General features: G+C 44.9%; 1 protein-coding gene across 5 annotated transcripts in view; it reads left to right on the top strand.

Moving 5' to 3' along the window:
- The window catches only part of stmnd1 (stathmin domain containing 1), a 50,044-nt gene that overhangs the window by 17,521 nt on the left and 17,010 nt on the right, over nt 1–15,513 (top strand). For all 5 annotated transcript variants that reach the window (XM_072283599.1, XM_072283596.1, XM_072283595.1 and 2 more), the window contains one exon: nt 13,442–13,604. In XM_072283599.1, the coding sequence (XP_072139700.1) occupies nt 13,442–13,604 (163 nt within the window). The remainder of the gene's footprint in view (nt 1–13,441; nt 13,605–15,513) is intronic.

The following is a 15,513-nucleotide window of genomic DNA, read 5'->3' as shown; positions in this document are numbered from 1 at the left end:
GTCGGGGTGGGGACTTCAGCGATAGCCCGCACCTTAGCCTGCATCGGTGCCAGCTGCCCCTGTCTTACCACAAATCCCAGATAAGTGATCTTTCCGTGGCCAAATTCACTTTTTGCGAGGTTCACTGTCAGGCTGCCTTCAAACAGCTTTTTAAACAGCTCCTCCCACGTGTCACTCCAGACCACTAAATCGCCAATATACGCTTCTGCGTTCTTTAGCCCTTTTGTCACTGAATTAATCATCCTATAGGGGTGTTGCTCACTAGGCTGACCTGATGTGACAACAACACCATGTCCCAGCTCTTTGCATTGCCTCGGGACATCCGGACATATGTATGCGTGCCGGTTAATTAGCTTTCTTAGCGGGTCGCTCTGTTGGGGGTTAAGTGAGAGAACTCATCAGCAAAGTTGGCCAAAACAATGGAGTTCTCCCATCTGGTCGGCACCGTACTTATCTTTTCAAAATGGGTTTTCCCCTTATCAGGTGGCACCCTAGCCTCATTAATTTTCGTGATAACGCTGACTAGGTCTGTTTGCCTATCGTGGCAAGCTGTTAGCATATCAATAGCCTGTAATTGTGTTCGCTCATGTCTACAATAGTCAATAGTATCCTTTCTCCTGTGCAGCCAGTAAAACTCTTTTATGATTCTATTGACTGTCTTCCTCACCCCAAAATGTCCACCGAGGGGTATCTCGTGGGCCAGGTTAAAAATCTCACCCCCATAAATTTTCGGCACCACCCCCCATTCCTCATCTGCGGGCACGGTACTTGATCTTCATTTCCTCCTTGGTACTCCCTCCTTCACATAATAGCCCACTGGCTCCCTTTTTAATTCTGCTTCGGAGAGAACTGTCTCCGTCAAAACCATCAGCTCCTCGTCTCGCTCCTGTGCCTGTATAAATTCCTTCCTTGCTAATGATAAGTCTACCTTAACTTCCGTTTCACTACGCTGCTTCTCACTTTCTAACCCCTCCTGGTACAAGGCTGGTAAAATCGTCTCAGCTAAATCTATATTCATTTCGGCAGCCTTTCTGGACATGCGCCGAGTCACTGCGCAAATGGGATAAACCTGTGAGTCCATGGACGGGGCCTCAATCCTGGCAGGTTGGCTTGTCAATCTTACTGCTGGGTACACCTCTCCGCCGGCGAGGTCATTACCGAGTAAGACCTCCACATCTTCCATCGGTAGTTCGGGCCTCACCCCGATTGTGACTGGTCCGGAGACCAAGTCACTTTTTAGGTGTATCTGATGCAAAGGTACTGCTTCAGTCCCTTTCCCAATGCCTTTTATCAGCCTGACCTCCCCAGTCTGGGTCTCTGAACTAAAGTCTAAAACACTCTTTAAGATCAGTGACTGACAAGCTCCAGTGTCTCTCCAGATCCATACTGGAACTGGGTTTAACCCCTCCTTCACTGACACCAATCCGGCTGAGATAAACCTCTCGCACCCTTCCTGAACTTTATCAGACCCCTTCTCCCCTAGCGGTTTGTTTACCAGCTCAATACAGCCAGTCGGAACCGTCGTTTTCCCTTTCCCTGTCTCCTTTGGGGCAAAGCACCCAGGAGACTTCCTACCAAACTGCTCCCGGTCTTCCTTATCCTTCTCACTAGTCCCTGGCTTACTTTCTGACTTTTCTGGCAGACTCTCCCCGCCCTCTTGACTACCCTTGTGGTAGCTTTTACTCAGGGTAAACTTCGCTTTGTGCGTCAACACGTACTCATCCGCTAACTCAGCAGTTGCAGCTAAGGTGTCTTCCTCTTTCTCATCTAGGTAGGGTCTCATACCTTCAGGGACACAACCTTCAAACTGCTCAATCAGTATTAGCTGTAGCAGTCTGTCATAATCTCCATTGACCCCTTTCGAGGTGCACCAACGCTCACAATACATAGAAACGTAGAAACATAGAAACATAGAAAATAGGTGCAGGAGTAGGCCATTCGGCCCTTCGAGCCTGCACCGCCATTTATTATGATCATGGCTGATCATCCAACTCAGAACCCCGCCCCAGCCTTCCCTCCATACCCCCTGATCCCCGTAGCCACAAGGGCTATATCTAACTCCCTCTTAAATATAGCCAATGAACTGGCCTCAACTGTTTCCTATGGCAGAGAATTCCACAGATTCACCACTCTCTGTGTGAAGAAGTTTTTCCTAATCTTGGTCCTAAAAGGCTTCCCCTTTATCCTCAAACTGTGACCCCTTGTTCTGGACTTCCCCAACATCGGGAACAATCTTCCTGCATCTAGCCTGTCCAATCCCTTTAGGATTTTATACGTTTCCATCAGATCCCCCCTCATCTTCTAAATTCCAACGAGTACAAGCCCAGTTCATCCAGTCCTTCTTCATATGAAAGTCCTGCCATCCCAGGAATCAATCTGGTGAACCTTCTTTGTACTCCCTCTATGGCAAGGATGTCTTTCCTCAGATTAGGGGACCAAAACTGCACACAATACTCCAGGTGTGGTCTCACCAAGGCCTTGTACAACTGCAGTAGTACCTCCCTGCTCCTGTACTCGAATCCTCTCGCTATAAATGCCAGCATACCATTTGCCTTTTTCACTGCCTGCTGTACCTGCATGCCCACTTTCAATGACTGGTGTATAATGACACCCAGGTCTCGTTGCACCTCCCCTTTTCCTAATTGGCCACCATTCAGATAATAATCTGTTTTCCTATTTTTGCCACCAAAGTGGATAACTTCACATTTATCCACATTAGATTGCATCTGCCATGAATTTGCCCACTCACCCAACCTATCCAAGTCACTCTGCATCCTCTTAGCATCCTCCTCACAGCTAACACTGCCACCCAGCTTCGTGTCATCCACAAACTTGGAGATGCTGCATTTAATTCCCTCATCCAAGTCATTAATATATATTGTAAACAACTGGGGTCCCAGCACTGAGCCTTGTGGTACCCGACTAGTCACCGCCTGCCATTCTGAAAAGGTCCCGTTTATTCCCACTCTTTGCTTCCTGTCTGCTAACCAATTCTCTATCCACATCAATACCTTACCCCCAATACCGTGTGCTTTAAGTTTGCACACTAATCTCCTGTGTGGGACCTTGTCAAAAACCTTCTGAAAATCCAAATATACCACATCCACTGGTTCTCCCCTATCCACACTACTAGTTACATCCTTAAAAAATTCTATGAGATTCGTCAGGCATGATTTTCCTTTCACAAATCCATGCTGACTTTGTCCGATGATTTCACCGCTTTCCAAATGTGCTGTTATCACATCTTTGATAACTGACTCCAGCAGTTTCCCCACCACCGACGTTAGGCTAACCAGTCTATAATTCCCCGGTTTATCTCTCCCTCCTTTTTTAAAAAGTGGGGTTACATTAGCCACCCTCCAATCCTCAGGAACTAGTCCAGAATCTAACGAGTTTTGAAAAATTATCACTAATGCATCCACTGTTTCTTGGGCTACTTCCTTAAGCACTCTAGGATGCAGACCATCTGGCCCTGGGGATTTATCTGCCTTCAATCCCTTCAATTTACCTAACACCACTTCCATACTAACATGTATTTTGCTCAGTTCCTCCATCTCACTGGACCCTCTGTCCCCTACTATTTCTGGAAGATTATTTATGTCCTCCTTAGTGAAGAAAGAACCAAAGTAATTATTCAATTTGTCTGCCATGTCCTTGCTCCCCATAATCAATTCTCCTGTTTCTGTCTGTAGGGGACCTACATTTGTCTTTACCAGTCTTTTCCTTTTTACATATCTATAAAAGCTTTTACAGTCAGTTTTTATGTTCCCTGCCAGTTTTCTCTCATAATCTTTTTTCCCCTTCCTAATTAAGCCCTTTGTCCTCCTCTGCTGAACTCTGAATTTCTCCCAGTCCTCAGGTGAGCCACTTTCTCTGGCTAATTTGTATGCTTCTTCTTTAGAATTGATACTATCCCTAACTTCTCTTGTCAGCCACGGGTGCACTACCTTCCTTGATTTATTCTTTTGCCAAACTGGGATGAACAATTGTTGTAGTTCATCCATGCAACCTTTAAACGCTTGCCATTGCATATCCACCGTCAATCCCTTAAGTGCCATTTGCCAGTCTATCTTAGCTAATTCACGTCTCATACCTTCAAAGTTACCCTTCTTTAAGTTCAGAACCTTTGTTTCTGAATTAACTATGTCACTCTCCATCTTGATGAAGAATTCCACCATATTATGGTCACTCTTACCCAAGGGGCCTCTCACGACAAGATTGCTAATTAACCCTTCCTCATTGCTCAAAACCCAGTCCAGAATAGCCTGCTCTCTAGTTGGTTCCTCGACATGTTGGTTCAAAAACCATCCCACATACATTCCAAGAAACCCTCTTCCTCAGCACCTTTACCAATTTGGTTCACCCAATCTACATGTAGATTGAAGTCACCCATTATAACTGCTGTTCCTTTATTGCACACATTTCTAATTTCCTGTTTAATACCATCTCTGACCTCACTACTACTGTTAGGTGGCCTGTACACAACTCCCACCAGCGTCTTCTGCCCCTTAGTGTTACGCAGCTCTACCCATATCGATTCCACATCTTCCCGGCTTATGTCCTTCCTTTCTATTGCGTTAATCTCTTCTTTAACCAGCAACGCCACCCCACCTCCCCTTCCTTCATGTCTATCCCTCCTGAATATTGAATATCCCTGAACGTTGAGCTCCCATCCTTGGTCACCCTGGAGCCATGTCTCTGTGATCCCAACTATATCATAATCACTAATAACAATCTGCACTTTAAATTCATCCACCTTATTATGAATGCTCCTTGCATTGACACACAAAGCCTTCAGGCGCTCTTTTACAACTCTCTTAGCCCTTATACAATTATGTTGAAAAGTGGCCCTTTTTAATGCTTGCCCTGGATTTGTCGGCCTGCCACTTTTACTTTTCTCCTTAGTACTTTTTGCTTCTACCCTCACTTTACACACCTCTGTCTCTCTGCACTGCTTCCCATCCCCCTGTTGTGAACTAACCTCCTCACGCCTAACCTCTTTAATTTGATTCCCACCCCCCAACCATTCTAGTTTAAAGTCACCTCAGTAGCCCTCGCTAATCTCCCTGCCAGGATATTGGTCCCCCTAGGATTCAAGTGTAACCTGTCCTTTGTACAGGTCATGCCTGCGCCAAAAGAGGTCCCAATGTTCCAAAAACTTAAATCCCTGCCCCCTGCTCCAATCCCTCAGCCACGCATTTATCCTCCACCTCATCGCATTCCTACTCTCACTGTCGCGTGGCACAGGCAGTAATCCCGAGATTACTACCTTTGCGGTCCTTTTTCTCAACTCCCTTCCTAGCTCCCTATATTCTTCTTTCACGACCTCATCCCTTTTCCTACCCATGTCATTGGTAACTATATGAACCACGACCTCTGGCTCCTCAGCCTCCCACTTCAGGATATCTTGGACACGATCAGAAATATCCCGGACCCTGGCACCAAGGAGGCAAACTACCATCCGGGTCTCTGGACTGCATCCACAGAATCGCCTATCTGACCCCCTTACTATCGAGTCACCTATCACAACTGCCCTCCTCTTCCTTGCCCTACCCTTCTGAGCTACAGGGCCAGAATCTGTGCCGGAGGCACGGCCACTGTCGCTTCCCCCGGGTAAGCTGTCCCCCCCAACAGTACTCAAACAGGAGTACCTATTGTTAAGGGGCACAGCCACCGGGGTACTCCCTATTACCTGACTCTTCCCCTTCCCCCTCCTAACCGTGACCCACTTGTCTGCCTCCCGTGGCCCCGGCGTGACCACCTGCCTGCAACTCCTCTCTATCAACTCCTCACTCTCCCTGACCAGACAAAGGTCATCGAGCTGCAGCTCCAGTTCCGTAACATCTGCATCTCACGGGCAAACTCTAAATACGTGCGGCCCCACTGCTTCCTCACATTCCGGAACCTTTGCCGGTATGCCTCTGGGACCAACTCAAAAATCCTGAGTATGGCCTCTTTCACCACATCATATCTCTGGGCATCTTCTGCGAACAAGGCCGAGTAAGCTTGTTGAGCCTTCCCTTTAAGTAAACCCCGAAGCAAAACAGCCCACTTATCCCTCGGCCAGTCCTGACTTGCAGCGAATTTATCAAAATGGAGAAAGTACCGATCAACATCAGCCTCCTCAAATGGGGGAACCAGCCTAACCTCCTGGGTCGTCCTAAACCCTCCACCTTGGTTTGGCATGGGCCCCTGCGCTAGCGTCATCCTTAACTTCTCCAGCTCAAATTCCCTTTCCTTCTCTCTCTCTTCCCGTTCTAACTACCTGTCCCTCTCTTCTCGCTCCAGCTGTTTTACCCGGAACTTGTGCTCGAGTCTCAATTTTTCCATCTGCAGCTGTACTGCTTCTCCACCAGGTTTGCCAATAGATACCCCCTCCAGCTCCCCATGGGGAAACACACCTTTAGATAGATAATGCTCTATGATCGCTCTGTGCATCTCCGCTCTCCTCATTGTCGACTTCCCCTTAAAAAGATTCAACTGTTTGGCCACAGTTGCCAATTCTGATTTCCTGGCATCCTCTAATGCCTCCAAGGTTGGCGCCTTTAGAAATTCCTCAATCTCCATTTCTGCTGTTTGCCCTTTCTTTCTTTTGGGAATTTTAACCCAATCAATTTACCCAGTCCCAAATTTGGCATTCAAAATCCTGGACAAGCCCCCACTTATGTTACGTACCCCGTAACTGGGTTGCCAAACCAGCAGAAATGGACCACTTAGTTGGAGTCTGGATTACTGGAACTAAGAAAGTTTTATTAAAGAAATAAGTAACACAGTACTCTAATCGTAAGGATATGAATGCAACAGATTAGCAATGATAAAACACACATGTACACAGAACTAGAGTAATAGGAATCAAACAAGGTCTATCGCAGTCTAGGGGTAAAATGATCAGTCTCAAGTGACGCAGAGTTCAGTTCAGCTTAGGACAGTTCGCAGTAGTCGCTGTTGTGCCATTGGAGAGAGAGAGAGAGAGAGAGAGAGAGATAATATGCAAATTCTGATTCACACAGACCTTCGTTCTTCGCAGTTAGCTTTCGGGCGAACCCTTTTATGTCTTCTGTGTTCACCGACTGTGACCCCTCCGTTCCGGATATGACCGTCCTTCCGCGGTGAACCCGGCACCCAGGCAAGGGCGGACACACACGCCAGGTTCCCGCTGATCGTACCTTTTCACCCTGTGCGTCTATGGTCGGTCCCGCGACCCGACCTCGAAACTCACACCAACTTGTGGGGGCACACCGCTTTTCCAGGGTCTCGTTATCTCGTGATCTTGTGGTGTGTCTCTTGCCTTAGCAAACCTGTTCCTTTTATCCCCCTGCTGGGGTATCGCCTGTCCATCAAACTTCAAACAGTTCGGGTTCAAAGCAACTGGTCTGTCAATACTCGGAACTGTGTCTCTTTTCGTTAATCTCTCTCCTCTCTCATTAACATTTTGAACATTTCTCCATTTGTCTCTCTTATCTCTCTCATCAGCATCAATCTTCTGATAACTTGGTTTTTCATCACACTACCAATTGGTCAAATTGTAATAATTTCCAGGCTAACATCTCCAGATGACATACTCTATCAGATTTACATTGAAATAAGCCTGAAGCTTCAAATCAACACACACAAAATGCTGGAGGAACTCAGCAGGCCAGGCAACATCTATGGAAAAGAGTCAACAGGACGTTTTGGACCGAGACCCTTCATCAGGACTAGAAAGGACTTCTTCCTCCTCTTCCCCCACATTCTTACTCTGACTTCTCCCCACCCTGACCTGCTGAGTTCCTCCAGCATTTTGTGTATGTTGTTTTGGATCTCCAGCATCTGCAGATTTTCTTGTGTTCTTGATGCCTTAAGTCCAGTCAGTTGCCTTGCATTGGTAGATAACTGAAATGTGCACAAAAACATACACACTAATATCCCCGTACTCTTCAATAGTTGTGTCACCAGTGTTTATGACTGGGTGTGCTCAGTAGGGTGGCATGCGTGAAGTGTAAATGGATGTGTGTTGTTGACGAATTTTTCATGTCCTTATAATTTTAAATCAGGGGTTATTCAAACTTTCATTTATTTTAACCAGAACTTTGCAGGTTTTTCCGAACACTTGACATAGTCTTTTTATTTGCTTCAGTTACTATTCTGGATGTTTCAGTTTTAAAATGGTTATGCTGACGGAGTGTTTAAACTGACGGTTTCCAACTCCATAGTAATTAGCGTATAAGAAGGTTGTGAAACAGGAGGAGAAGGGGGAAGAGAAGGAAGGGAAAAGAAAGAGTAGGAGACATTGGAAATGCCTTCCTGGATCCACCATAAGAGATAAATTGATAATATTTTGATTTCACTGAGCAAAAAGCTGAGAATGCTATCCCTAAATGCTCAATGGATAGCCTCATTCTACATACAAAAAGACAATGTTTAGGTTTGGACTGATAAGTAGCAAGTAACATTCACCCCAAAAATGCCAGGCAATATCCACTTACAGCAAGCAGGAGTCTAACCACTTTCAAATGATATCCCACAGGATTGTGTAACACACAAGGAAGATCACATTTGTTATCCACCACAAGTTAAGGTAAAAATAAGCCTGTTCCTTGCAATCCGGCAGTAATTTTAATATTGGTGTTCTTGGACTGGCATTAGCTATGGAGTTACAAGATGTTAACAAAATAATGATAAAATCAATACGACCAAGGACAAATAATGCTCTGATTGAGTGAGGGTTTGGGAGTTTGAAGTGTAATGGTTTAGTACAATAAAACTTGTCGTACTTCATTCATTGGCGGATAGCAAAGGGAAGATGCATTTACCCTAGTGGCCTTTGTGAGTGTGATGAAGGATACCTATTAAGACAGATGACTGGGCAGTCACTGCTATGTTAATATCCTGGAGCCCCTTAATTGTCAGAGAATAGAGATCAGAGTTAACTCACAGTCCCGGTAGGAGTTGTCTCATGGTGGCCCGTGACAGGCAAAGCCCTCCCCACCATGTGCATTCATCCTCAAAGACCTCCAGCTTTCAGGCCATGCCCTCTTCTCTCTACATCGGGCAGGAAGTACAGAAGCCTTAGAACCTACATAACCAATTTCAGGAACAGTTATTATCCTGTAATAATCAGGTTCTTGAACCGTCATGGATTACGTCAAACATCGCTCTTCTGAACTGATTCTACAAACTGCATACTCACTTTCAAGAGATCTTTATAATTCTTCATCTCAGTATTACTTTTATTTCTACAACTTGTCTGCTTTAGTTTATTGGTTGTTTGTCAGTCTTTGTTTCTGTTTCCACATCCAGCACATAATTCTCCTTAACTTCCACTGTCTCCAGCGGACTCCCACCCACCACCAAGCACGTCTTTTCCTGTTCCATCCACCCTCACTTTCTGCTTTCCACAGGGATCGCTTTCTACACGACTTCCTTGTCCAGTTGTCCCTCCCCACTGATCTCCCTCCTGGCACTTATCCTTGCAAGCAAAACAAATGCTAGACCTGCCCCTACACCTCCTCCCTCACTACCATTCAGGGCCCCAAACAGTCCTTCCAGGTGAGGTGACACTTCACCTGTGAGTCTGTTGGGGTCATCTACTGTATCCGGTGCTCCCGGTCTGGCCTCTTGTATATTGGTGAGACCCGACGCAGATTGGGAGACCGCTTTGCCGATGCACCTATGCTCCGTCCACCAGAAAAAGTGGGATCTCCCAGTGGGCACCTATTTTAATTCCACTTCCCATTCTGACATGTCAGTCCATGGCTTCCTCTACTGTCATGATGAGGCCACACTCAGGTTGGAGGAGCAGCACCTCATATTCCGTCTGGGTAGCCTCCAACATGATGGCATGATCATCAATTTCTCGAACCTCCGGTAATGGCCCCCCACCCCAATCCTTCAACTTTCCCATTCCCATTTCCCTCTCTCACCTTATCCTCTTGCCTGTCCGTCTCCTCCCTCTGGTGCTCCTCCCCCTTTGCTTTCTTCCATGGCCTTTTGTCCTTTCCTATCAGATTCCCCCTTCTCCAGCCCCGTATCTTTTCCACCCATCAATTTCCTAGCTCTTTACTTCACCCCTCCTCCCCTCCTGGTTTCACCTATCACCTTGTGGTTCTCCCTCCCCTCCCTTCACTTTCTTACTCTGACTCCTCATCTTTTTTCCTCCAGTCCTCATGAACGGTCTCAGCCCAAGATGTCGAACTCTTTTCCATAATGCTGCCTGGCCTGCTGAGTTACACCATTTTGTGTGTATTGTTCTTTATGTGTAGTTTTTATTGTAAAATTCCATTGTATTTCTTTTTTCCTGTAAATGCTGGTAAGAAAATAAATCTCAAGGTATGTGGTAACATAGACGTACTTTGATAATAAATTTACTTTGAAATTTCTGATCTTCTCTCATTTTTTTCTGTGCTTTTCCCTCTGACAGCATTAGTAGTAATAATTGTTGGAGATGGTGGCTCACAGTTACATTACCTAATACTTTACTTACTTTATTGTTGCCAAACAATTTATACTAGAGCGTATAATCATCACAGTGATATTTGATTCTGCGCTTCGCACTTCCTGGAGTACAAATCGATAGTAAATATTAAAAATTTAAATTATAAATCATAAATAGAAAATAGAAAAGGGAAAGTAAGGTAGTGCAAAAAAACCGAGAGGCAGGTCTGGGTATTTGGAGGGTACGGCCCAGATCCGGGTCAGGATCCGTTCAGCAGTCTTATCACAGTTGGAAAGAAGCTGTTCCCAAATCTGGCCGTACGACTCTTCAAGCTCCTGGGCCTTCTCCCGGAAGGAAGAGGGACGAAAAGTGTGTTGGCTAGGTGGGTCATGTCCTTAATTATCCTGGCAGCACTGCTCCGACAGCGTGCGGTGTAAAGTGAGTCCAAGGAGAAGATTGGTATGTGTGATGTGCTGGGCTGTGTTCACGATCTTCTGCTGCTTCTTCCGATCTTGGACAGGACAACTTCCATACCAGGTTGTGATGCACCCGAGAAGAATGCTTTCTACGGTGCATCTATAAAAATTAGTGAGGGTTTTTGGGGACAGGCCAAATTTCTTTAGTTTTTTCAGGAAGTAAAGGCACTGGTCTTGGCAGTGGACTCTGCTTGGTTGGACCAAGCCAGGTCATTTGTGATATTGACCCCGAGGAACTTAAAGCTTTTGACCTGTTCCACTTGCGCACCACTGATGTAAATGGGGTCATGCGGTCCGCTACTCCTTCTGAAGTCAACAACCAATTCCTTTGTCTTGCTGATGTTGGGGGATAGGTTGTTGTCTTCGCATCATGCCACCAGGTTCTTAATTTCCTCTCTGTACTCAAACTCATCATTACCCGAGATACAGCCTACAATTGTGGTGTCATCAGCAAACTTATATATTGAGTTTGATGGAAACTTGGCTACACAATCATGGGTGTACAGTGAGTACAGCAGGGGGCAGAGTACACAGCCTTGTGGGGCACCGGTGCTCAGAGTGATTGTAGAGGAGGGCTTGTCCCCTATTTTCACAGCCTGGGTCCTGTCTGTGAGGAAGTTGAAGATCCAGCTGCAGATCTGAGTGCTAAGGCCCAGGTTCCGGAGCTTAGGAATCAGTTTATTTGGAATGATGGTATTAAAGGCAGAGCTGTAGTCAATGAAAAGGACCCTTACATATGCGTCTTTATTCTCCAGGTGTTCTAAGGTGGAATGTAGGGCCAGAGAGATGGCATCTGCCGTTGACCCGTTGCTCCGGTAGGCGAATTGCAAAGCGTCGAGATTGACCAGTAGGCTGTGGTTGATGTGTGCCATAACCAATCTCAATTGATGTCAGAGCCACAGGTTGATAGTCATTCAGGCATGCCACATTGCTCTTCTTCGGCACTGGGATTAACATTGCCTTCTTAAAACACAAGGGGATCTTAGACTGAAGCAAGGAGCAGTTGAAGATGTCAGCAAACACTCCAGCTAGCTCGCTTGCACAGGCCTGGAGAACCCATCCCGGGACAACATCTGGGCCCATTGCCTTCCTTGGATTTATCTTCAGGAAGGCCCTTCTAACATCCTCCTCAGTGACGATGAATCTTGATGCCACCAGGTCTGGTTCATCTGGAAGGAGCGGGACACTCCTCTTCTGTTCGAATCTTGCGTAGAGTACGTTAAGTTCGTCAGGAAGAGAAGCGCCACAGTTACTGATATTCCCAGCCTTTTCTTTGCGCCCAGTGATAGGCAGGTGAGGTGTGTGTAAGGTGAGTGTGGTTGGAAGCTCAACCAGCCAGACGTGGAAGTATTAGAGAAACTACAGGTTTAATTTAATTTCCAACACTTAATGCTTCCACTGTTTTAATATATGCAAACAGAGTAACCGGATGTGTATAGTGGCCCAATGGCATTTTACCCACTGCTATGGGAAACCATATTTGCAGATACTGTAGATGCTCTTGAGAAACTCACAAGGGCATATTAGAACCCCAGGCAGAAAAAGTCCAGATTTTCTTTATTCTTAGAAACTGTTTTTCAGTCTCTGTCTCTCTCTGTGACACACACACACACACGCACACACACACACACACACACACACACACACACACACACACACACACACACCCCTGTACTGAGAAATAAATTGCCATGATGTCATAATGTGTTTATGTCAGTAAAGGGGAATGGGTGTAAAAATTCTCCACCCCATCCTTAAAATCAGCATGTACGGTCTCTTATCATCAGAAAACATAGAAGTAGTTTTTGATGTACCTACGACATATGACTGACAGACAAATAATGTCATCGAAAACTTTGGCAAACTTCGATAGATGTGTGGTGGAAAGTATGCAAGCAGGCTGCATTATGGCCTGGCATTGGAACACCAATGCATTTGAGTAGAAAATCCTACAAAAAGTAATCAATTCAGCCCACTACATCATGAGTAAAACCTTCCCAACCACTGAGCACATCTACATGAAACATTGCTGTAGGAAAGCAACATCCATCATCAAAGATCCTCACCACCCAGGCCATGTTCTTTTCTCGCTGCTGCCATCAGGCAGAAGGTACAGGTGCCTCAGGACTCGCACCACCAGGTTCAAGAACAGTTACTACCCTTCAGCCATCAGGCTCTTGAACAAAAGGGGATAACTACACTCAATTAAGGACTCTTTTATCTTGTTATTTCATGCTTGTTATTTATTGCTATTTATTTATTATCTGTATTTGCACAGTTTGCTACAGTTTACAGTTCCTGATGTTTACAGTTTACAGAATCTGTTTACTGTTACTGTGCTATAGATTCTATAGATTTGCAGAATAAGAATATCAGGGTTGTATGTGGGTTCATGTGTGTACTCTGATAATAAATTTTACTTTGAATTTTGAAATTGATTATAACCGAGTAAGTACGGTGTAGGTGTTGATAGTGCTAAATAGAATAACATCACTTTGAAATCTGATACTTCAATAACAAGTACATTAATTGATTTTTTTCCCCTTTTTAGATAAAGAACAATTGGGAAAACAACAATTTAAATATAATTGATGATCTACCTAGATCCAAAGTGTCGGAGAATGAATCAATTCCTTTGCCCAGAGCAGCACAACGTTCCTTGCCACCTTTAAGGAAAGCAAACGGGACAATACTGCGGAATGGATTTAACGATGGTGTGTTGTTATCTCATTATAACATAGTAAATTGAAGCATTTACCATGTTAAATACTCCTGCAGAGTAGACATTTGTTTGTTAATAGCTGAGACAGGCCAATCCTCTTCACCCTTTAAACTGCATATGTTAGCTGAAACACATTGTGGGATACTTGTGTCATCAGTTAAATAATGCTTCTATTCTACTGGGATTTTCATGCTAAAAATAGCTCAGGCAAGAATCTACTGGAAAGATGCTCACAATTAGTAAGGTCGGCTATTGTCAGATCAGATTACTGAAAAGGGACTCACACCTTCTTAGTTGGATTGATTTAGTGATCTGCTGAAAGGTAAATATTGAGATTAATTTGAGTATATAGCTTATTTTGCTTGCCCACTGATATTAGTTAGCATCACAAAGTATATCTATTTCATGTTCTTTTTATCTCACAAGATGGAGAGTAAATGAATATATGGGGCAAAGTGCAGAAGTTGTTTAGGTGAGAATGCAAGGTCTAACTCTTTCTCTGGGCAGGCCCTGACTAGCAAGTATAAGGCAGGACTAAGAATGAACTTGGCACTGTTCACTCCCATTGTTAGGTTAGAAGTGAGAATGTTTATTGATGATTCTACACAGTACGTACTTCAAAGCTGCAGAGACTCTTAGAAGTAATGATCTAGGGCAAAATTAGCAGTAACTTGGACAAGTGTGGATTAATAAAGAAAAATGAGAATCAATAGTAATTGGGTGTTATGATGAGTTATATTCCCTAGGTGAATTTCTAAAAGGATACCGTAAAAATGATAAACACAAGAAAATCTGCAGATGCTAGAAATCCAGAGCAACATACACAAAATGCTGGAGGAACTCAGCAGGTCAGACAGCATAAATGGAAGTCAATAAACAGTCAACGTTTTGGGCCGAGACCTTTCTTCAGGACTGAGAGGGAAGGGGGAGATGCCTGAATAAAAGGTGGGGATGGGAGAGGGGAAAGAGGCAAGATGGAAAGTGATAGGTGAAGCCAAATGGGGCTGGAGAAGAAGGAATCTGATAGGGGAAGAGAGTGGACACTAGCAGAGGGAAGGAGAAGGGACCCAGGAGGAAGTAATAGGCAGGTGAGAAGTAAAAGGTCAGAGTGGAAAATAGGGGAGGGGGGAGGGAATTTTGTCCACCGGAAGGAGAAATCAATATTCATGCCATCAGGTTGGAGGCTACACAGACAGATTATAAGGTGTTTCTCCTCAACCCCGAGGGTGGCCTCATCTTGGCACAAGAGGAGGCCATGGATTGACATGTTGGAATGGGAACGGGAATCAGAATTAAAATGTTTTGTCACCGGGAAGTCCCGCTTGTGGCAGATGATGCGGAGGTGCTCAACAAGTGGTTCTCCAGTTATAGTGTGAAATTGAAATTATAGTATGAAGGGAAGTGGCAGGAAGTATATAAGGTTGGCTTGGCAGCAGGAAATAGAGGATGAGTGATGAACATTTGTTTGGTCTGGAGATACCTATATAATGGTGTGACTCAGCAATTGGTACAAGGACCACTGCACTTGTTTATATATAATATATGATAATCATTTGGACTTAGATGTGTAGGGGATAGTTTCATCATTTGCAAGTAACATAGAGAAGTAACACGGAGAAGTGTAAGGATGGTGACAGAATTTAAGGGGATAAAGGCAGGTTACTAGAATGGTTGGGCACATGACAGATGAAATTTAATGCAGAGGTACAGGAATGGGCGCATTTTGATCATAAAAGGTGAGGGGAGGCAATAAAATCTGAAGGATGGTAGGCTGAAGTAGGATTAGGGGCACAGAAACCTGGTGTGCAGATTTTTGAAGGTGGCTGGGCAGGCTGAGAATGACTGCAGGATCCCGTGTTTAACAATAAATGTATAACATGCATAAGCATTTAGGAATTTTG

The sequence above is a fragment of the Mobula birostris genome, chromosome 19 (assembly GCF_030028105.1).
Source record: "Mobula birostris isolate sMobBir1 chromosome 19, sMobBir1.hap1, whole genome shotgun sequence".
Lineage (NCBI taxonomy): Eukaryota > Metazoa > Chordata > Chondrichthyes > Myliobatiformes > Myliobatidae > Mobula > Mobula birostris.
The sequence above is the reverse complement of the archived record's forward strand: the minus strand, read 5'-3'. Positions and strand labels throughout refer to the sequence as shown.